Source organism: Ixodes scapularis, unplaced genomic scaffold (genome assembly GCF_016920785.2).
Source record: "Ixodes scapularis isolate PalLabHiFi unplaced genomic scaffold, ASM1692078v2 PGA_scaffold7__128_contigs__length_106722199, whole genome shotgun sequence".
Lineage (NCBI taxonomy): Eukaryota > Metazoa > Arthropoda > Arachnida > Ixodida > Ixodidae > Ixodes > Ixodes scapularis.
In genome coordinates, this window is record NW_024609882.1 from 79,286,046 (window position 1) to 79,309,604 (window position 23,559).

The window sequence follows — 23,559 nt, forward strand, 5'->3', positions numbered from 1 at the left end:
CGTCCGGCCCGACGTCATGGCCAGTAGTTCCGAGGTCTGGCACGTCGCAGTTGCCCCTCAGAGTAGGGTTTGGCATATCGCATATCCTACTTCGGATGTGATTGATGTGTCGCCGCCACACACGTCAGTCTTCAAGCTGTACCTGGTAAGAGACAGGTCCCAACTTGCATAAAATCTCCCCTGGCAACCAGCGGTTCCCGCTTGCGCTGAAATACATTGCAAACACGGTGCTTCCTTGCGCGAACTGTCGAACAGCCTTCCGACCGTCGATCTCGAAAGATGCCTCCTGGCGCTGGGCCATGACTAACTGTTCATCAGGATGTAGCTGATCCAAGGCTGATCGGAGTTGTCGACTGAACAGAAGCTCCGCAGGGCTCTTTCCTGTTGAGGTGCTTGGAAGAATGTGTAGCTCGAACAAGAACCTGGCCAGACGAACGGACCAGTCCCCTCGAATTATTTTCTTCAGCGACTTCTTCGTCTCCTGCACCATCCTTTCGGCTTGGCCATTCGAAGGTGGGTGATACGGTGCCACCAGGACTTGACGGATGCCGTTTCGACGGAGGAAATCCTTAAAATCGCCTGAAGTGAAGGCAGTACTATTGTCCGAATCCACCACGTCCGGCAGTCCGTGCGTAGCGAATAAGGTTCGGAGTACAGTGATCACAGCCGAGGCGGATGTAGATTTTACTCGCAGGACTTCCAGCCATTTGGAGTGGGAATCCACTACGATAAAAAAATACTCGCCCTGGAAAGGACTCGCAAAGTTGACGTGCAGTCTCGACCACGGTCTTATCGTAAATTCCCACGGGTGGACGGGGGGCACGGGCTTGAGCGTTTCGGGATTCCTGACACGGAACACAGCGCCACACTCGGCGTTCTATATCTTTGTCAAGGCCCGGCCACCAGACATAACCCCTTGCAAAACCCTTCATCCTCACAGCCCCCGGATGACAACTGTGCAAGAGGTTCAACACGATTTCCCGAAGAGGTGGGGATGTGATGACACAGCTGCCCCAGAGAATACAACCATTATAGACAGACAGTTCGTCACGGTGAGAGTAGTAAGGCCTGAAAACCTCTGGAGGTTTCTCTGATGGCCAGCCGTGCAGGATCCAGTGCAGTACCTGGAAAGAACACAATATTTCTTCGTCAAAAAAGCCACTTGTTTTGCGTCGATGTGTACCTCCGGCGTTGATTCGATGAGGAGAACATCACAAAGAGGAGGTACCTCAAAATCCTGAATCTTCTGAGGAAGACGGCTGAAAAGGTCAGCGTTGCCCATCTGTTTCCCAGGTCTGTAAATGAGCTCATAATGGTACTGGGCTAACATCAGGCTCCAGCGCAACAGACGCGGTGATAGAACCTGAGGAATTGGCTTGCTGTGGTGCAGTAACCCCAGAAGAGGCTTGTGTTCTCTAAAAATCTTGATATGTCGTCCATACAAGAACTGATGAAACTTATTCACACCAGCTACGACAGCTAACGCCTCACGATCCATCTGCAAGTAGTTTCTTTCGGCTTCTGTCATTGTTCTTGATGCAAAGGCCACAGGGAATTCTTCACTGGGCAGTAACAGATGGCTCATGACGAAATGTAGGCCATATGAAGAAGCGTCGCAGGGCAATATTAAGGGACGCTCGACGTCGTAATGTGCCAACACAGTCAAAGACTGTAGAAGGTCTTTGGCACGTTGGAAAGCTACCACTTCCTCTTTTCCCCACTTCCACGATGCACCTTGGTCCAGCAACCGATGTAGCGGTTCCAAGACTTGAGCAGCCCCCCTTAAGAAGCGGCCATAGAAGTTCAGAAGTCCTAGGAAGGATTGCAACTGTTGTTTATCTTGCGGTTCTAGAGCGGTCTGAATAGCCTGAACCTTGTCCTCAGTGGGGTGGATGTCTTCCTTGTCAATTTTGTATCCCAGGAAAGACACTTGAGGCACTCTGAAACTGCACTTGACCTTGTTCAGGCGGAGCCTGTCGTCACTGATTCTTTTCAGCACGGCCCAGAGACGAGACTCATGATCTTCATCGTTCTGACCGCCGATCACAATATCGTCGAGAAACACTAAGACACCTTTGAGTCCAGCGAGGAGCTCTTCCATATAGCGTTGGAAGATTGCCACAGCCGTAGCAACGCCGAACTACAGACGGGTGATTCTGAAGAGACCCTAATGAGTATTGACTGTTTGGAGGTCCACTGTAGCTTGATCCACTACCTTCTGGTGGTAGGCCTGTTCTAGATCCAACTGTGAAAACTTCTCACACCCAGCCAGTTTGGCAAACAGTTGATCGGCAGTTGGTAAAGGGTATGTTTCCCATCCAATGACTCGGTTCACTGCGCACTTGTAATCACCGCACAAGTGAATGTTCCCGTTCTTTTCGAGAATAGGCACGACTGGGGTCGCCCATGAGCAATACCATACTGTTTAAAAAATTCCTTGTTCGACCAGTTTGTCGATGGCGTCGTCCACCTTGGGCAGCAGCGGAAGTGGAATCTGATGAGCCTTGAAAAATTTGGGAGTCGTGGCAGGGTCGACATCCACATGAACAGGGGGTCCCCTGCTTCTTCAAAGTCCTGGCTGAAAAAGCTTGGGAAACTCGTCAATCACGTTGCGAATTGCAGCCGCTTCCGCCTGAGGGGGCAATGTGTCGACATGAAGGACTTCCTCCAAGGAGATGCCCAAGGACTGGAACCAGTTGCACCCTAGCAGGCTCACACCAAACCCTTTGACTACCACAAGTTCGAATTTCATTTTCTTCTCCTTGAAGGACACGTCAGCTGTTACCCTCATGAAAACTTTGAGACGTCGGAAGGCGCACGGTCTGAGGCGATGGCGCTTAAGCCTACGATGTGTTCGTTTCGCTCGGTATTTAACAATTGGCCGGAGAATAATATTGGAACGCAGCTTCAATTCGCCGTGGCTAACGTGACTGTCGTTTGGCACCTTTTTGATTGCACATAAGCGGCTGTTCTATTCGATAGGGGCTGAACAGGCCTAAAATATTCGTAAAATAAACCATGTCTGCCTCCTGCAGCAGCGACACATACATGATTCCTGGTTGATAAAGTTTGTTAAATGAAAATCAAACAAACAAAAAAAAATGGTGTCAGGGAATATACACACGTATATTCCCTTAGCAAACATCTGCTTGCCTGTCCTCTGGACAATGGAGTCCTGGGTTTAAGCCCACCCTGGTTCCTGTTGCTGTACTTCGCAGTTCGGTCACTTATTCAGTGGTGTGACATTATCTATTGGGAATATTGTATCCAACAGTTTGTGCATTTATTACTTTTGTGCCTTCTCAATCAACACAGCTCTCTCTCGATAGCCATGGCAATTACTATGATACAGCGAGTTATATTTGCCATATACAAAAAAAAGCCCATTATTATTTTTGTGCCTTGTACACTTGCAAACGTGATAGTGCACAAGGGAAACACTGTTGTGACGTGCTTCCGAGATGCAGAAAGGGGAGCTTAAAAAAGCCAGAGTTCATAACGCTTGCCACCTCACAGAAAATCTTACTACCCATGATATGGCCATGACACGATTTAAAGGACATGCATGGTTGCTAAAGCTCAGATTGTTCTTTGGGTCGTTAACAACATCCATTGGCTAGTAAAAATATTTGTGGCATAACGACAATGTATTTTAACAAATTCCAGTGCTCATTTGTTTAAGCTCCTGGCTATCCAATGAGTTGCTGGAAAATAGCCTAGATAGAATATTAGATTGTTCTAATTTTATGTGCAGTCTGTAGACTGTTGTGCCAATCGGATGCCTTTCGTTAGCAGACGGACGCCGCAGGTAGCGAATTCACACTCCTCTTTTTGTATTTTTTACTCGGGTAAGTTTATTCCTTAAAATGTTGACACACGAAATGCACTATCTTTCACCACCACTGCAGAAAATCTTACCTCGCAACATAAAGATATTAATTCACGTGGTTCCTTTAAAGAGCCGACAATCTATTTGATTTACCCTGTAGAATGTTGTTTCTCACAGCAGGATGTCCTCAAACTTGCAAAACTGCAAAGTGAGGAACAATCTCATAGAAAGTTCCTGCATTGTACAGGTCAAGAGGCCTAAAGTCGAAATGGTTGTCCGGCGTCATTGCTACAACATCGACACATTTCTCAACAATGTAGGAGCACCTGTGACTGCAGAAACGCACCGTTTCCAGGCGTCTGCAAAGAAGAATCAATACACCACTCATCACCAGCAGCCTCTCCACCTGCAAAAACTTTGGGGTGTCATTCTGCACTTCGGAGACGAACACATCTCTCAGACGGTATGTGCAGCTGTTGGTGCTAGCAGTCTTCACAGAGCAAAGGGTGATTTCTGATGTGATGGCGCAGACAGCAACTTGCTCTTCGTCTGAGAGGCTCGTCACCTTGACCACAGCAGACCCTGTTGTTTCAATGGAGCTTTCAAAAAGCTTTCCAGACAGCTCGTAAGCTTGCAACAGCTGATGCCGTGTGCCCAGTGTTCGGCAGATGTTACGGAAGTTCCGAACATTTGAGGCAACGGCCTTGAAGTAGGCATGCTTCGCCTCGAAGCGCATTCCCCAGTAGCGACGGGGCGGGCCAAACCTCTGTATGAAGCCCGGGTAATGCAGCAGATAGTGCAGCTTTGCGGTGACTGTTACGGATGGGTAAAGGGACGTGAAGGTCTCCAGGAATTCTTGGATTTTCACCTCCAGGTAAGCAATGCAGTCTCGTGGAATATTCTCTGCCAGGATGATATCAATGCAATGTCTGTAGGCCAGGTAAACTTCCCAGTGTGGGTTGTTGACGGGCACAGAATCTCCGAAGATCTGTGGAAGGAGCCTGAATAAACACCACTTCTGAGCTGCCGTACCTCTCAGGTTGGCTTTTCCTTGCAGAAACTTGTCCTTTAGTGCAACAGGGGTAGCCTTCCTGTCATGGAAGCCATAGTTGAAGCTTGCTACCTTGTTGATATCAGATTTCTGAAGCAGGCCATCTTGAATCAGACCACGCAGGACATGCTGCATGACAAGCCCCATTCCCCCCTCCAAAATGTCATGCATGGCATCTGGAGGGAGTTGTGTTGTGATGTCAAACTTTGTTAGGCTTTGAAGTGCTGGAATGGCAGATATGCCGTACAGCGGTCCGTTTTGTGTTGGATTGAGAGCAAATGCTTTCAGGTGGCTCTCGTGTCCTGCGTAAGTTCTCATGATGCAGTTGGCCTCAGAGAGCAACTTATGCAGATGCCCGTACCGAGCAAGGCAAAAACGACATATGCGACCACTGCTGAAGCTGCATTGGAGGCCTGCCATTTTGTGCATGGAGAGGTTGTCTCCGGTGAAAGCAACTGTCACCACATTAAAATGCTTCCCTTGTGCATGCACACCATACTCATGAGCATAGTTTAAGTCTTGGATGAGCGGAGCAAGAACTCGATCCAAGCCATACTTCTTAACGTCTGGGTACTTGACAAGCAACAGAAGATGCACGGCATTCAATTTCGATCGGTGCCTTGGGTGAATGTTGATGATCGAGAAGTAGACAACCAGAATCTTATGCGACCCAGCTGCTGCACCCAGTGGATTGCTCAGCTCAAGCTCATCCGAGTACAGGAGGAGGAAGATTGTGGGTGTCCCACTGTCGATCTGCTGCAGGCGTTGGCTGATGAAGTCTCCATCAGTGATGTCCTGAAGCACTTCAGACTGTTCTATGGGCTGCATTACACTTTCCAGGATGTCGGGGCATGACAGCAGGTTGCTAAGCAGTTGTGAAACTGGTATGTAGCACATAGTGTGTTGCAATTCTTGATTGTCTGTATGAAGAGGCATCACCAAAGGATTTGTGTAAGGCAGGTTCTCCATCACATACTTATTTCTGAGGTACGTGGTCTGGATCCCCGAGAAGATGTCCTCGACAATGCCTTCAGAATTTTGAAGAGAAGCCAATTTCTCCCTCACTGACACGGTGACGTTCTCCCTCTCGAGAACCTCTCGGGTTTGGTCTGCGACACTTTCAAGAACTTCGGAAACAACGTTTCTCATCACTCGCAGGATTTCATCAGCAGTGCTATGGGCTAGCTTTAACTGCTCTGTAATCTTGAGGTGAAACAACGCCAACTGTTTTCGGAGAGCACTTCTTCTGTCTTCTCTTGGCTCTGCTGCAGAGGGTTGTTCTTGTGACGACGGACCGGGTGGGTGTGCACTCTCGCATTCGGTTTCTGTTGCGGTTTCATCACTGGCAGCTTCTTGAAATCTGGCTTCAGTGGAAGTTGATGCCATGGCATCCTTGTGTTTTCGATAACAATGTTGTTTATACGATCCATAACGTCGAAATGATGCGGCACAGCCGCCGATCCCACAAACGACTCTAAAGTCTGTTTCGCAGCTATGCACACTCATATGATGGACAACGCGTTTGATGGACGCTGCCAAGAAAGGACACTTTGGGCAGCGTATAAGATCTCGAGGCATATTGCACAGTCAGCCTGTTGACCATGACACAATCAAAGTTGTCATTCCACGGCGAAACCAGCTGACTTGCGCGGTGATGCTCGAGCTTGTCTTGTGGCAAAGTCGTCAAGCTTCCAACCAGCTGGGAATACACACACTGCTTTAGCATGGAGTCACATACATGAACGGATAAGTCTTCTTCGCACGGAGGCAAAAATCCGAAGGTTTGCCGAGGAACGCCGCGGGGAATGTTTCGTTTTCAGACTACCTTATCTGCGCGAAAAGCGCTTGGCAAGAATAGGCGTGCTCAATTGTCCAGTCTCTCCTGTCCTTCGGTGATCACGTGCTTTATAGCATGAATCATTTTTAATGGTATCTAAGGCATAAGTTATTAATAAAATTTACTTAATTTTTTAAAAAAATATTTTTTTATTATTACCGAAACGCCAAACTTGTATTTACTTATAAATACATAAAGTGCGTAACCGCGCAGAGTGACTCCCCACGACTACGCAGAGTAACTCCCCGCGACTACGCCGAAGGACTCGCGCAAATGTCCCGCGCTTCTACTCTGGTTTCGGTTTCACTTTATTCATGGCAGATACGCGGCTCAGCAGCGAGAATACATTTTGAGTAGTGTATTGAGTCGAGAAGATATGCATTATTTTTCGTAGCGCCACGTACCTTCAAGCGAGACAGATGGCTTCTGAAGTAAATATCTGAGGCCCCACCACCAACGTAATCTCTTCTCCAGAGGTTATTATCGTCATTCTTGTTCAGTTTGCTTGCATCTTTCCATTTGGTTTTAAGCAAATTAACCAATCCGAAACCTGACACTGACAGCTGCAAACGTGCTGCCCATTTTCTTTTTATTTTCACGAAGAAAAAAGTTTGTTGCGTTGAATTTGAATTCCAAAGAAAAACAAAATAGCTCAATAAAGCAAGGCATATTTGGAAATTTTACTGTAGTAATGTTACGCTCGTTCTCAGTGAACCCACGACTTTCGCAGATTCGCGCCATTCGCGCCCGAGTTCTGAACCGTGCGGTTGAGCCTGCTTCGAGCCGGGAATCGGGATACACATACAGTTGAGTCACCTGCGGCTACTTATATTTTGTATTTATTTGGTTTTATTTTCGTGCCAAGTCACCTGGCTCTTCTTTTAGACAACGATAACATGTTACGTTTTGTAGGCTGCTACGAAAAGTTTTGTCGGCCTTTGAGCTTGCCGCCCGGCGCAACCGAAACTGACATTAGGGATGCTTTCCGCATCAAGTTCCCGGAGATTTGGGACCTGGAGAGTGCCCTGATTCAGGTGTGTAAATATCTATATATATATTTCTTTTTGTCTTTCGTTTGAAACTTTTGGTACACAAAGCGAAATAGATATCTGTGTTGTCCTAAACATTTTCAAGGATAATGGAAAGGCTGTTGCTATGTTTAGGCATTTCAGTGAAACGCTTCCTTCGGTTCGACATATGTGGTTTATTTTCATGATTATTAAGTTAAAAAACGTAAATTACCTCACTTGAAAAAAAAAACAAAAAAAAAAAACGCTCAGATATAAAAATAAAGGGCCTGTTTGCTGGAAAAAGAAAAGAAAAAAATCAGCTTTGATGCATAAATAATATGCACATACTGAAAAAAAGAAAAAGAAAACTTGTACAATTTTTTGCTAGAGATCCAGTCTGAATGCAGAAAGTGAAACAAAAATGAGATACATTTTGATGTCAAATTGAATGTGAATATATTTATAATCGCATGAAGTATCAGTATTAAATTCCACCAGAAACAACCCGGCCAGTCTGAATGAATGCACTAAGTGAAGCAAAAATGAGGTATATCAGTGACAGATTAAATGTGTGTGAATGATAAATTGCAGGAATTGAGCACATTCATTGTGAGGAACATGCAATGAGCATTAATGAGCAGAAACAAATAGCAGAAATAAGTCACTGAGCACAAAACCTCTCTCTAGACACTTCATTCAGTTTTTTTCTTGATATCTGAAGAACAATCATGTTCATTTCAAAGGGCAATTGCCTTTACTGTTCAAATGTTGGCCAATTTTCTCTCCACTCAGATCATTCAGTTTACTGTATATACATAGCCTAACATACCTCATGTCTTAGCATGTTGAAACAGATAAATTGCACTTCTAGAATGAAGTGACAGATTTTTTAACCCACTGTAGAAAACAAATAAAAAATATTAATTCAAATTTGTTTTTAGACAGTAAGCATTGTTAGTTACTCAAGTTCTGCAAACCTGTTCTACAACAATTTAGATGAGATGCTTTGGCAATCTTGTATTGCAACCTATCTCCTTCACCAAATCTTCAGGAAGGCCACTCAATCTGCACATTTTTGGTACAGAAGTGCTACATACGGCACGTGCCTTCCAAAGTTTGAGATTGCAGATCTCCCTAAAGTTGGCTTCACCTTTATTAAAAACTAACTTTTTTCCAGAACTGCAGCTTCTCTGCAGTGTTTTCAATGGCGCTGAGCGGGAGAAAATTCTGCACATTTGTCCTATTATGTACTATCATGCACATTGGTGCTCAGAAGCTCCTATCCCCAAAGTTCTTCACCCATGGTGGCTTCAACTCGGTCATATAATTTAGTTTCTTTTTTCAGATTGCAGCTTTTCTGCAGTATATCTAAATGGGCTTTCTAGTTTCAGCAGGGTGGATATGACATCTTTGGCACAAAAAATACCTTAAAAAAAATCACCGCTCAACATTTAGGTCACGACACACGTTTTGAGTATTGTGACATGGTTCTATTTTAGAATAATATACCAAAATAGAAGCATGTTTTCGAATCACTCCCCACTCAAAATGAGTCTCATGACATGATGTAGATAGTGTGCTAATCATTGTTTTGGGGGAAAGTTTATCTTTTAATAGATGTGTCCTATCCAAGCATTTAACAAAAAAAGATTTTGGAAGTTCAGTGTCCCTTTAATTAATAAGTCCTTCTATTCATTACGCAAACATCATCACATGTTACATGCTGTGTGGGCTTACCATATATATATATATATATATATATGTTCAATATTGTGCATCATGTTTAAAGTGACGTGTTAACACAGTGTTTTCCTTTTTTTAATTTTTTAACTTAGAGAAGATAAAAACAGATAAAAAATTTCCTTAAGAACATCACTAATAATATGTCTGTCATCTTCAATGTTTTCCAGGTCTATGATGCCCAGCTTGATGCGTACCTTGACTGGGATAAGGACACTGTTATTTACGAAAAATCAAAAATTAAAGTAATTCGGTTAGAAAGCAACCCCAATGAAGCTTCACTATCATGCCAACCAAGCACTAGTGCGACCAGTGTGGACAAGTAAGACTTCAGTTATAGCTGTCGAGAGCTGCACATCTTATTGGGATCTTACATTTGCAGTCCCGAGATGTCACCTATGTTGTCAGCACAACAGGAACTGAAGAAGCTTGATCCGACAACATACGTGTTTCCAAAAGCACCAGCAGACATAGCCATCCGGCTCAGCACACTCGGTGAAAAGTCACTGGTACCCACGAGCCTCAGGAACAGAATAATTGAGTGGCTGTGTCACGACCTCTTCCGATATACACTGTAAGTGCCCTGCCCTTGCCAGAAATTTGATAAGAGAGCAAGTCAATGAATATCAGGGGAATTAACAGACAGATGCTATTTTAATTAGTGATGAGAAAAACTCAAGACCATGGACCACATCCGGCTTCTGAAAAAATTTTCTGAGGCTCCTTACTGTCTAGCTTTAGGTTATCCGCAGCCTTGCCTTGCATGCTTGCTATCAATTAACATGCATGCCAGTCAACATTGCAGTTTCAATTGCACTCTTTTGGTATGCCTTTAGCTTACATGTCTCAACCCAAGTAGGCTCGCTCTCTTAAATGTTGGTTTGGGATGTGCAAATAATGTAGATAAAGAAAGGTTTATAAAAACTGCTGAGCGTTTTTCCAAAGTCTTTCGAAAACCCAGAATGTTAACACATTTTTTGAAAGATCAGTATCTGTTTCTTTTGCCATTGTTGTTCTCGCAGACAAAGATTGTGAAGTCGCTGATGATGCCAATCTGAGTGATTGCCTCCCTAACCCAAAACATTGGAGGTTGTGTCCACTTATTACATTAGTGGAGCAAAGCAGTACTACTAACATTTTGATAGTTGACTATGTTTCCAGTAATAGGATGTTAATGTTTCACAAATCTGAAGATTCGCCACAAAACGTATGAGACAAGCTTTTAATGAGGAGCGCAAGTTTGTCTTCTCTTGGGCAGAGGTTACAGTGAAGGCAGAACGCCAAGCTCTTATTGGCCGATTGAAAAAAAATAATGGGTAGGCCTCAAGGCATCTAGCATTGAGGTCTACCCACTATCCTTCCATCAAAGCCAATCAAACAGCATCATTTTGACGTCACCGCAACCGCTGTGCAAGAAGCAGACGACTTGCTCTTTGCATGTACAATCCTTAAAAGCTTTGCAGATGCTAATTTGGGCCTGCGGAGCACCACGGTTTGCACCCTTCCCTTAATTACTAAATAAATGTGGAGACATGAGGAAAAAATGGGGGACAGGACAACAACGTTTGAGACATTGTTGTCCTGTCCCCCTTTTTTCCCCCGGGACACCGGTAATTATGCACCAGCAGCTCGCCTGCACCTCATATTTTGTTTCACACTTCCTTTCGTGGTTTATGCAATACTCACTTAAAGGTGTTTTTTTGTTTTTTTTAAACGTCTGCCTCTGCTGGAAATTGTTTTAAGTACTTTAGTTTCAATCACTGTCAGAAAAACATAAAAATTAAGATATCTGCTTTATTACGTTCGTGAAAACCTATGCAAAATCAAATAAATACCATAGAATATGAAGCATGTGCCTATGTCACAGGTGCCCACCCACTACTTTTGAACACTACTTTTGAAATGTTTGGAAACTGAGTAAAGGACATACCAAGCGACCTCCCCAGACTTTTGAACTCCCCTGTACTTCGTCTCATCCTACGATGGACTAAAGGCCAAAGCCACGGGCCGCCAGGTCCAATCATGTTCCACGCTAAACTATGACACGCTTAGCATTGATTAGGTTTGGACGAATAATGCTCCGAATCCAAGAACGCTGCGTCATTTTTATAGCTTCGGCACTGCAAAGAGCCAGCACGCCGTGGCTTTCTTTGCAATGTAAACTTTCTGAGTCACTCATTGCTCGATCCGAACCACTGTCCGCCCATTTCCATCAGTGATCCGAGACGCGAGCACCGATATGTGCTTTGAAGCGAAATACCACGGAATGTCTAAATGGCTCGTGATTGGATCTGGCGGTTCGTGGCTTCTGCCTTTAGTCCATCGTAGGGTGAGACGAAGTATAGCTGAAGTGCTCACCCTCGTCAGCCGCTTCTCCATGCAAAACCGCGCAGGGTGGTGAAGCCTGCCCTATCAAGTATCCCTTCTGCATTTTGCCACTCAGACCAAACAGGCACTCTTCCCTCGGGTTTTCAAGCTTATATATACAAATCGCAGGTGGGCACTTGCTCGGTACTTTTATAATGCTCCAAAGTTACAAACATGAAAAGCACAAGGGCTCATAGAAAATTAAAATTCTCCTGAGGTACTACATTGTCCCTCCATGAACAACCCGAGACATGTTCTGTTTGACTTTAGTTTTACTCAAATTATTTGAAGTGTGATTCCCGCTTTGGAACATTACTTCTTCAGTTTATAGTGCAATCTTACTTCTTTTAGTTATCCCCAGCGCCTGTACGTTGAAGCGGCCAGGCAGCTTGTGATACAACATCGTGTACTGCGTGACAGAGTGGGCAACGGCTATGTAAGTTACTTTATATTCCAGAAAAAAAACTGCTTCACAACTTTGTTTTGGTGCCATTTTATGCAGGGCTCCTTGCACCGAGCTCTGCGCTTTAAGGTCAAGTTTGAGCGGAGCAAGATTGAAGATGTGGGTGTTGTTCAAGAGAACCGAACAAAATTTGGAAGGAAGCACGCAGAGTCTGACACATGCAACGATGACAACAACAACTGTGCGAAAAGGATCAGTCGCAGGGTGAATGATTTTTTATTTATTTATTCAGTTTCTCTTAATAGAAAAACATCAGTTGCAGCAAAGCTCATGCTCTGCTGATTCTCCCCACTTGAGAGAAAGGACGCTCTTTACGTGACTGATAGCAGAGTCCAGAGAGCAACCTTCTGCTCCATGTATAGCACACCTGCCGAGGCATAAGACATACCATAGATCAATACAGACCAACTCCTGGCTGTAGAAACGTTCTTAAGAAATTCTACCTTTCTTTCCCTTCGAAGTAAGTAACATCTGTAAACGATATTCCACTTATAACGATAATAAGAAAACCCGAAAACTCAGTCGTTATAACTGATTATCGTTGTATCTGGACTAGAAACTGATTGTCTACTCTAGAAACTCTAGACACTGATTGTTATAAGCAGCATATTGTTATAAATAAATTGAACTGTAATACTTGAGAGAACAAATTGTAAATGACTTCCTCATTAAAGGCAGTTGAACTCATAATGTAAGTCTTTTTAGTTTGGCTTGCCTCAAAAGAGAAGCAAGAAAATGGTCCTTTCAACGTAAGCTTTTTGCAGGAGCAGTGGGTGTGGTGTGAATCATATGTGCTGAATTTGGAAGTGCTATGTAAACTCGGACTTCACCTTTAAACTACTATGTTAACAATATTCTGCAAAACGTTTGCCCTTTCCAGCCAGGGAATCTGGCAGCCATGGTTGAAGATGAATTGAGCATCAAAGCACACATTGACTCCATGCAGAAAGAGATGGCAAAAGCCAGTCCTGACACTGAGAAAGTCAGGGACTCAATGGAACGAACATTTGATGCTCGTCGAAAGTGGATTGCCGGAGAGTGCCCCTCAGCAGCAGATATTTTTGAGACATATCCTGCACTGGGGGCGGTGGAGGAAGTAAGTGAAGAGCACTGCAGAGCTAGACATTTTAGAATTGTAGAAAGAGTTTTTGTTTGCTTACAATATATTCGCACTGGAAAAAATTAGAAATGGGCTCCGTAGCACACTTGTCCCGACCTATAGATTGAGATTGTACGGAGAATCTTAGTTCATTCCTTTTTCGACCTGGTATGTACTTCGTCTTCGTCGTGGCTGGTGGTCGACAGGCACTTTCCCCCTAATGAGGAGATCTAAGAGATGAGTGATTAAGTTATGAAGTTGTAACGTGATGGCCAAGAAGCGACAGCGTTCGATCTTAGGCTACCATTTTTATATCTGTTCGCATTTCTGTCGCGCGCACTCCCAGAGCGCGCTTCTTCTCCTTCGCCGTGGCGGTACTAGCGATCATCACACCATCCCCCCTTCACGAGGAAGTTGCCGTCCCGGCACTAGGCTTCTCATGCTAGAAGCACTCAATCGCGATACCGCGCGGGTCGACTCAATGTTTCTCGTGGCCGAAGGAGGTATCGCTCTGCTGGCGTTGCCTGCTGTGGCACGTCTACAGGCAAGTCCGTTGAAGTGACGTCATCAGGGGGCAAAAGAACAACTGGATGTTGATCGTCGTCCAGGAGTTCGGCACCGTTCGCTGGTGGCGTATTGTGCTGGCCTCCGTCAGTGCCTTGGTCCCCGTTTTCTTCTACTTGGTCTTCAACGTGAAGCTCGTTGTCGAGGATGTCTAACAGCGGTGGGTTCTCATGAGCGTCGGCCAGGTTCGGATCCTCAGCTGCTTGTACCGGCGGTAGACTTTCGACCGCATCGACGTACAGATCATCGCCTTCAATGTCTATTATGTCTGGGTAGTCTGGGACTGCTGGGCGTGTAGGAGTCGGGTCGTTATCTTTGTTTTCTGTGGCGTGTGATAACGTCCTGGCAGGCAACAAGACTGGCTCCTTCCCATCGGCTACCCGCTTCAAACGGTTGTGGTGTACAACCCGCCGCTTTCTTTTTCCAGTTTCTTCCTGGATTCTGTACACGTTGTTAGGAAGCTTCTTGAGGACTACATAAGGACCCAACCATGGCAAATATAACTTCGAGGACTGTCCTCGCGGCACAGCGGGAGAATGTAGAAGAACTCTGTCGCCAGGTTCGTAGTCTTCTTCCCTGGCCGTGCTGTCGTAGTGGCGCTTCTGCGCATCCTTTGCTTTCATGAACATGCTTATCGACTCCGGGTCATCAGCGACCATTTTACGAGGCGACAAGTGGCTTGAGCTCTCGCGCGACAACCCTGACCTTGAGTTCACTCACCGAGAGGGAGTCATTGGCCTTAACGGCGCCGCCTTCGAAGTATGGGGAACATGCAGCTTAAACATTGAGGTTGCAGATCTCTCGGTGAGCCACCCTGTCATTGTTATTCCCGGCATCCTACATGAGTTCGTCCTGGGACTGGACTTTTTAATAAAACACCGATTTCGGGTTGACTTCAGCGAGAGAAAACTCGAACGACAAGCACAGAGCCCATGTGCCCAGACCCAAAGAGTTCAGCTTTCTGTCACGTCGGTTCTGCCACCGAGGACCGCAACCATCGTTCTCGGGACCATTTCACCGAATACGGCAGAGTTCGGTACTGGGCTTCTCGAACCTCGCCCGGATCTCCTCGTGAAAAGGAATACTGAAGTCACCTGGAGCGTGTTGACAGTGTCCGATAAGCTACCAGTATGTGTCATCAACCATTCCGAAGAGCCGGTCACCTTATTCAAGGGTACAAATCTCGGAACCCTGCACGCTTTTGACCACCCTGAAGGCGAGTACTCCGCTGCTCCACTTGACAAGAGGCACGCGCAGGCGGCACGAGACAGCGTCTGCTCTGCGACGAAAAGAGAGAAATGGACACTCACCTCGCTGCAAGATGAGCTTGCCGCATCACAACACCTCCAGGGTAATCAACAAAAACTGATCGAAGGTACGCTTCTTGACTTCGAGGATGTAATTTCTCAGGGTGATTGGGACTTGGGGAGAACGTCAGTTCTGACGCATTCGATCGACACTGGTGCGGCCGGACCAATAAAAGAATCCCACCGCTGCCACCAATTGTAACGTGATGGCCAAGAAGCGACAGCGTTCGATCTTAGGCTACCATTTTTATATCTGTTCGCATTTCTGTCGCGCGCACTCCCAGAGCGCGCTTCTTCTCCTTCGCCGTGGCGGTACTAGCGATCATCACAAAGTCTTGTTTTGAACTATACACAATGCACTAGGCTTGGTCTTATTGTGGAGTGCTTTTGGCACTGCTCAAAATGAGCTGGCTTGATTTTGTCAAATGAAATGGCCTCCTCATGCCCTTTGATGAGCAATATGAAGTATCTGTCGCATCAGTTTAAAACTTTGAAGGGTCCTTCATATGAATTTAGCAACGGTGTTTTCACAGTGTTTGTACGGATGAAGATATATATATATATAGCATGACACTTCTGGGCTGAGAAACAACACCGTGTGCAAGTTGCAGTGCTCTGTGGGCATAGGTTGCGGTTTCTGAGGAACATAGCCAGTTTTTGAAATCTTCAACATTAGTGATATCGGTGTGGGTGGTAGATATTAAAAGTTGCCCGGAAATACAAATGGCCATACAATAGCACAATTTCTGCTGTGCTTTGTCCCAGGTGTCAATGTTCCCAGCATGAAAAATCGTATATGTCTTCATTTATGGTGTGGCCGTACCTTTCACCTTCAAACTTTGCCTTCAACTGTCTGTTTCATCGTTTCACCATTCCGTGGTGGCTGGGGCGCTAGCACATACACATGGTATATACCTTGTACCCGGGAGTTGAGAAAGTTTCTGAAAGCGACTCAAATTGCCTTCCTCAATTTGTTGTGGAGATGTACTCCTAAGCAGCTATAAATAACCAACATGCTGCTGACTTCTGCTGTTATGGACTTGATATGACCTTGGGCCACCACCTGATGCAGTCAACGCAGGTAAAAATGTGTGCTTTGACAGTTGGTGGAAGCGGTCATAGGGTGGATCTTGGTGAACTGCCAATCAGGAGGTGAAAATTTGCCCAGTTGCATAGTCATGTGTCAACCTTTCGCATACTGGCATTGCAGACGTGCACATGACCACCTGGGAATGTCGTCATTAATTTAATTTAGGCAAGATAAATCGAGTAGTGCAGGCATTGAGCAGCTCAATTTTCAGGGTGTAAGAGAATGCAGTGCTTCAAAACTGTTTTTCGGAACTCGTCAGGAACGTTTGGCTTAGGTTATTCGTCGACGGGGTGATTCAGAAACACTTGGCGACCAATCCCTATTTTTAAGGTGAGCAAAGAGCTCACGTAGATGGTGTGCGTCGTCTTCCTGGTTGTCGCTGAAAACAAGCTTGATATCGTCCAGGTAAACAAAGATGAATTTACCTTCACATGAACTGCAGCTGTTTGTCTGAATCTATCGAGCTCAAACAGGGGGTTTCATTGTTTTCTTTATCGAACAGGTATGCACTTCGTTTTCATCGTGGTTGGTAGTCACTATGGTTTTGATGTGATTTTAATAATGACGGTGGGGAGTCGAGTTTGCGGTTAAAGGGATGCTGAACCGAAATTTAGAGCTCACAAAACAAGGCTGAAGCGATAGATGGGACGCTGCACAACCCCAAAACATGACTCGTACAGCGATATCTCTAACGGATGGCCGTATTTTTGGAAAAGAAGTGCACGATTGAACACGGCCGACAAAGCCAACGAGACATGTCACATCACGATTCCCATTCCCTCTCTTCTTCGATTCGTCCCCTCGAGCAGGTGAACCTAAATGAGGAGGAGAGAAGCGAGGCCGCTTCCCCTCGTTCTCAACTGTTCCAGGAGAATCGTGACATCACATATGCCTCTCTTGATTACGCCCTTTTCCAAAAATATGGCCATCCATTTGAGATATTGATGTACGAGTGATGTTTTGGAGTTCGTAGCGTCCCGTTCAATGCTTCTGCGGCCTTATTTTGCAAAATCCCAATTTTGGTTCAGCATCCCTTTAAACTTGGTTTATGAGAAGCAAAGAAGAGCGTTAGGTCAAGACCAACAAAAGGCACCTTCTGCCGTTGCCAAGGGGAGTCGATGGATGTTTATAAGAGGTGGGGGGACGCTCTGCCGGGCCCTGTTCACAAAAACAGGATGTCGGGTATAGCACTCAGTCTGTTGGTATACATAGCACATACGCAGCACTCTTCCACCCTTAGCTCACATCTGTTTGGGACTCGCAATGGCTCCTAACTAGGACGAATTCACCTTCTTGGCATGGGCAAGTTCTTCATCTTGGGAATGCCGATATTGTCCATCCAGTATTTATCGTCCTCGGAAGTTGGTGTTTCCATTTGAGGGGTCTGCAGCCGGATCAGGCTAACGTGTCGGACAACACCGCCGTCTGCTGTAGTGTCGACAGCCATGCGTGTTGCCCTAATTTCCTTTACAACTACAGAAATGCAACAGGAACCCAATTGACCTGTAGTCGCGAATAAACACGGTTCTTCCTCGTTGAAGTCCTTCGTCAGTTGCGGGCTGAGATTAATGTTCTTCCCTTTTCTCCAGCCCTGCTGGAGGAAGAAAGAAATGAGGTTCAATCTCGAACGTTGATGACCTCCCATCATTAGTTCTGCTGGGGCTTTTTCCAACCTGCTGTTAGGTGTTCGCCAGTACTAAAGCGACCAGCGGTCGTCTAGCTTTTCTTTGTAGGCCTTTGGCAGGAATCTTTTTTCAGCGCCAACTTCACCGTTCGCACTGCCCACTCGGCAATTCAATTTAACTGTAGGTGATAAGAACATGTCGCACACCCCTGTGGGACGTGAAGTCTTTTGAAGGGTTGCCCTGCGGTGACGGGAGTCCCATTGTCCGAGACGATGCAGTGTGCTGTTCTGAAACGATCAAAGTCCTATCATTACCTCTATGTATCCTTTACCACAATCGCTCCGATCCACGTAGAGAAGCTGTTTACCACAATTAGCAGCATTTGTCCATCGACTGGCACTGCATAGTCGATATGGCCGGATGATTGATCAGGAAATGGTTACTGCTGGCCATGGACAGTGGTTCTCTTTTGTGGGCAGCATAGGAAGCACCTGCTGGCATGCCAGTCGCACGTCATGTTCTTGATTTTGCTATTCATATTTTGCCACCATCAGAGCGATCTGGCCAGGGACTTCATCGTAGTCATCCAAGATTGGGCGTAGTGTAGTTTCAGCAGCATCGTTCGTCCTGCCTTTCGTGAAATTACCACTCTTCTCTTCCACACTACAAGTCCTTCGTCCACCGACATCTCTGCTCTGCAGGTTGAAAAAGGTTCGAGAGTGGGATCTTGTAGCTTATGGCTATCCTTCCAGAATACCTCGAAGTTTGCTCGATTCCGTATCTGCAGCTGTCAGGTCTGCAAGTTGTTTCAACGAAAGTGGTCCTGTTTCTAGTTGCTCCATGAAGGCCACTTGCTTCGGGCTTGTTGGAGATTTGCTTCCTTTTTTTCTGTGTAAAACGGCTGAACGCATCTTGCCGAAGATGCAAGTGCACTGGTGGGTCCTCCATTTTGCCATCTTCTGGCTTGAGCAGCTCGCCAAACTTTGTCTTGAGTTCAAAGACACTGTCTTCACGTCAGCGAAGTTCACCTTGTGGAGTAGACATAGTGCTCCAATTACGCTTTGGCCGTGGACTCGGTCCATTGCAGTCCAAGATGTAGACCTACGCCTTTGCACTCTGTCCTTTGTGTTGCACTGTCATGTGGAGAACTCTTTTAACTGGCAGGGCTCTATAGGTAGCATGACGGCTTCAGCTGGCAAGCAGTGATTTTCGGCCATGGCTGATGGTGTTGTTGATAAACACTCATCGATATGACTGACACTTGAGAATCGCTGTCGACCTCCATGCTGACAGGAACTCGGTTCCAATATGCAACGAAATAGTCTAGGCTTGTGCATGCGCAACTCACTGACACTGCTGATCAAAAGATGCAATCGCTTCTCGGGTACTGATTCTGCCACCACGATGGCGTTGGTTTGGCATGTCGTGCAACAGTACTTCATTGAGAGCGTGACTTGCATACCCTAGCGAGATGTCCTGCTTTTCTTCACTTAAAGCATGCGCTTGATACAAATTCAGGACACTTTTTAGCATCGTAATTGTTGTTGCCACACTGGTTGCATTTGTTGTGCTGTTGCATTTGCGACTGCGGTGTTTTGCTTCGTGGGAACCGTCCCACATTTTGCATTCCTTCATTCCTGCTCCGCTCACCTTGATGACTTCGGAATCTTCCAGGCCCGTCCCTTTCAAGACACAAGCATTCTAGCTAGCGGTTTAAACAGCCAGTGCCATCCGCATTGCTTTTTCCAAGGTCATCGATGACTGCCAGCAGTCTCTTCTGCACTCCTACCTCATGCACACCACACACCAATCGATGCCGGATCGTGATGTCGAGGGTGCTGCCGAAATTGCAAGAGTCTGCAAGTTTCAGGAGAGCTGCAAGAAATTTTGAGATAGTTTCATCCTTCTGTCAGTAGCGGCTATCGAACTTGTACCGTTTTATTATCTTGGATGGTGTCAGCAAGAAGTATTTGTTCAGGGTCCCCAGCAGCTCTTTGAACGTTTTTATACTTGGCTTGATGGGAGTCAATAAACTTCAAAGCCCCCAACTCTTAGGTCTTCGGTCCTACACAAGCCAGAAAGATCCCGGTCTTATGCTTGTCGTCAACAGTCCGATGGCCAACGAAGCAGCGCTCCAAGCATCCTAGCTGTGTAGTTCCCTCGTGGCTCCAACTCTGTGTCCTACCCGGGGCCAGTGCCAATCTTCACCCTCTTATTTTATATGGCGAGCTCTTTCCCAGATGTAAAGTCACAATCTGCAGGAACTTGCATTGTCAGTTGCTGTGAGTAGATGTGGGCTTTGTTGTTCTCGTTACCATTTCACTTGTTTTTAAAGTGACGGTAGGGAGTGGAGTAATTATGGCTAAACTTAGTTTGCTAGAAAGAAAAAAAAAATGTCTGGTCGAGACCACCGCAAAAAGATCCTTCTGCTGTTCAGGGGTCTATGGATGTTTATAAAACGAAGGGGGCGGGGGATGTTCTGCCAGTCCCCATTTGCAGAAGCAATATGTCGGGTGGCACTCCGTCTGCTGTTGTACATGGCACGTATGCGGCAGGTATCTTTAAGCTTCTCCGCATTCTAGGTCTTCCTGGAATTTCAAAGAATCAATGGTGTGCACCCTCGGCAGCTGGAGACAATTGCAGAGCGATACATGGTGTCACTTCTGACATTGGCGGGAAAAAAAGTTGAAACATTCAGCATGGAGCTGCTGACCAAGGCCGAAACTGTCCCCGATGGAGGCTGTGAGAATACAATCAAATGAACTTCCTTATATTTGCATGCATGCTTATAGATTTCAATATCTATGCTTTGACAGAACCTTATAGTTTTGCCCACTCCTACTCCCAAGGGATGAAAACTTTGGCTTTTCTGCTCACACTGCCCAGGATGGTCAAAGAACGGCCATCTTTCCTGAGAAGCTCGGTAACTATTGAAATAACCCCTGCTCCCCTTTTTTTTTAGAGTCTTTTGCTGCATGTGAATATTTATACATGTTCTTGAAATTGGGCTTAAAGCAGCTTTGCAATGAACTAAATGTGGATATCCTCATGCTTTGAAGCACACAGAACGCATAACCACAATAATGACCTACAATATTAGTACTTCCGAAATGTCACTTGCGAATTTCCTTCATTTCCATGCTCAGCTGGAATATGTTAGCCCCTTATTAGCTTTTTCCCAGGTCCCGTTTCTATTTATAAGAGACGGGCCCAAGCTAGATAGTACGCCTCACAATTTAAATTGTTTTCTAGGCACCATGGTTCGCTGCATATCCACTTGTTCTGTGGACCGACAACATCGAGGAACTCGGCCAGTGTGCCATCCAAGTGGAAAACCAGATCATAAAGGCAGAGAACCCAGCGCAGGCAGTCATTGCTGCATTCTGCTTGCATTGGGTGTTGAACTTTGTGTATGAGCCAGCATCCAGGGCATTCTACACAACTCTGGAGCACTTGCTTAGCATTACTAACACCAAACCGACAGGCATGGTCGTAAGGCTGCTCTCGAACCTGGAAAAGGTAGCATGAAACTGGAATAAACCATAGAAAGGTTAATAAAAAGGCCCTCATTATACTTTTTCTGCTTACATTGTCACATGTTGGAATCCATAAAGTTAGTTAAAATTTATACAGAGCACTTCCAACCAGTGGCAGCCCCCTCCGAATAAAAGTTGTGGCTATGTCACTGCTTACAACCAAAAGGTATATGGTTGAATACTACAAATGGTCTTTCAAGAAAGTGATTACCAAATAAGCTAAGCAGTCTAGGGGAACATGTGACTGTTATCAAGCACAAATAATAATTTTCCCATTTCGTATGGTTTAAAGGAAAGTGGAGAGAATCATAGAGGTGCGTACCCATCCCCTCCTGAAAGAAATTCCCGATTTGCCGATGCAATTGTATATGATAAAAAAATATTCGTATACATATATGAATTGCAGTAAATTTGGGGAATTATGGACGGTTGCAAGGAATGGGGGAAATAATTTTTATTTTTTTCTACGTAATGTGCTATGTACGTATGAAAAGTGATATTTGAAAATAGTTGTAAAATCAAATTTGAGTTTTATGTACAAAAACAAAAACTGTGGGCATCATGGCACATACCAGCGAAGAACTGAGGATTAATTTTGATCACAAAGGATCTGTTTACGTGCAACGAAAACCTAGTTACAACGGCAGCTCAGCCACGTCGGCCAGGATTCAAATGTAGGCCAGCTCCTTGGAGCCACCAAAAAAAGTGTTTAAAATGTGAACCGATATATGGGTTTAGATTTTTCCTATGAGTGGGAGGTGTTCGAAACACGAGAAAATCAAGATGTGTAGCATGAGTGCTGAGAAGCAGCACTTAATACACCCTGCACGTTAAAAATTTCGAAGTTTAGCTACCATGGATACTTTGGCTGTAAACAGTCTCGTTTTGTACACCTTGTTCTCTTTTAGAGGTTGCACTGCCAAAATTCTATTAGCCTCATATCTCCCCACCTCCCGAAATTCTTACCAGGAGATGTGGCCCTGGACAGTGCTTGTACGGCACGAGCGCGCGTGCTTGAAAGGGACGCTGAAAGCCCGGAGCTCGCCCTTGTAGCTTCTGCTCAGACGCATGCGGTTTGGAGAAGTTCGTTTTAGCGAACGCAGTTTTAGCGACCCGTTTATCGAATCAATTTATAGAGAAACCCAGTTTAGAGAGAATGGCGATGAGCCTTCGTTTAGCAAATTCGACTGCCGCAAAGCGGCGTATACGCGTGGATCAAGTAAGTAAACATTTTTTTTCATGAGCCGCCGCAGACCGCCGCCGCGAAGCGGGAACGCAGCGGGAGTTATACATACGCTTACACTCAAAGCGCTTAAAGTTTTCGTCCTCTCCAGAAACGTAAAGTCATAAACCAACCACAAAAAAAAAAAAAAAAAAAAAAAAAAGAAAGCGAGAAATAATTTTGCGCGCTGCTCTGAGAAACGGTGCCGAGCATCGCGTGAACGGAGCGCAAAATATTCCGTTATGAAGGCGCGTTCTTCCGTCAGGTTCCACACACGAGTCGCGTCAGCAGCTTATGTAGCTTTGCGGACCTAGTATAAAACGCAGTATATTCAGCGAACTACTGTGGGCTCGCTCCGTCATCCCCGTTCTAGGAGGTGCTTTGTGGGGAAGCGAAAACTAACCGGTGATTGGAGGTTCTGTAAACTGTAAACGACTTAATTTTCGCAAGAAACTAATTTTAGTGAATCGCCTACATTTCGCAAAAATAGGTCCGCCGAACAATTCCGGATTAGAACCCGCGAATTCTTCCAAAAACTTCAGTTTTAACCTAAATCGCGAAGTATTGAGCCCGCGAAAAATACGTCTTTTACAGTAATTACGGCTCGTACATTTACTTTCTACTAGGAGATACATCCCTTGACCCGTTTGAAATAAATTTTAAAGAACAATATTTATGAGATAAAAAAATCATACCTCTAACGTTATCCAATGCTGAGCAGATCACCCGCGCAGAAGTTCTGCCAAAATGTCGAGTATAAAAGACGGATGCGCTTCTATCGCAGTCGGTGAGTGGAGTACGGTTACTCTGTGATTACAG

The 23,559-nt window shown here is 45.4% G+C and overlaps 2 protein-coding genes across 2 annotated transcripts; one reads left to right on the forward strand and one right to left on the reverse strand.

The window, feature by feature from the left end:
• Positions 1-4,016: 4,016 nt before the first annotated feature.
• On the reverse strand, positions 4,017-6,271 carry LOC115321657. Its single transcript, XM_040215889.2, has 2 exons — positions 6,106-6,271; positions 4,017-6,007 (listed from the first exon to the last, which is right to left on the reverse strand). The coding sequence occupies exons 1-2, from the start codon at positions 6,269-6,271 to the stop codon at positions 4,017-4,019; spliced, it is 2,157 nt and encodes a 718-aa protein (XP_040071823.2).
• Positions 6,272-7,408: 1,137 nt separating this feature from the next.
• On the forward strand, positions 7,409-21,544 carry LOC120844232. The gene is made up of 10 exons (XM_042286288.1): positions 7,409-7,523; positions 7,630-7,751; positions 9,638-9,789; positions 9,850-10,041; positions 12,186-12,270; positions 12,367-12,501; positions 13,178-13,393; positions 20,565-20,724; positions 20,832-20,905; positions 21,235-21,544. Exons 1-10 carry the CDS (start codon positions 7,409-7,411, stop codon positions 21,508-21,510), a joined length of 1,527 nt encoding a protein of 508 aa, XP_042142222.1. The 3' UTR covers positions 21,511-21,544.
• The last annotated feature ends 2,015 nt before the right edge of the window (positions 21,545-23,559 follow it).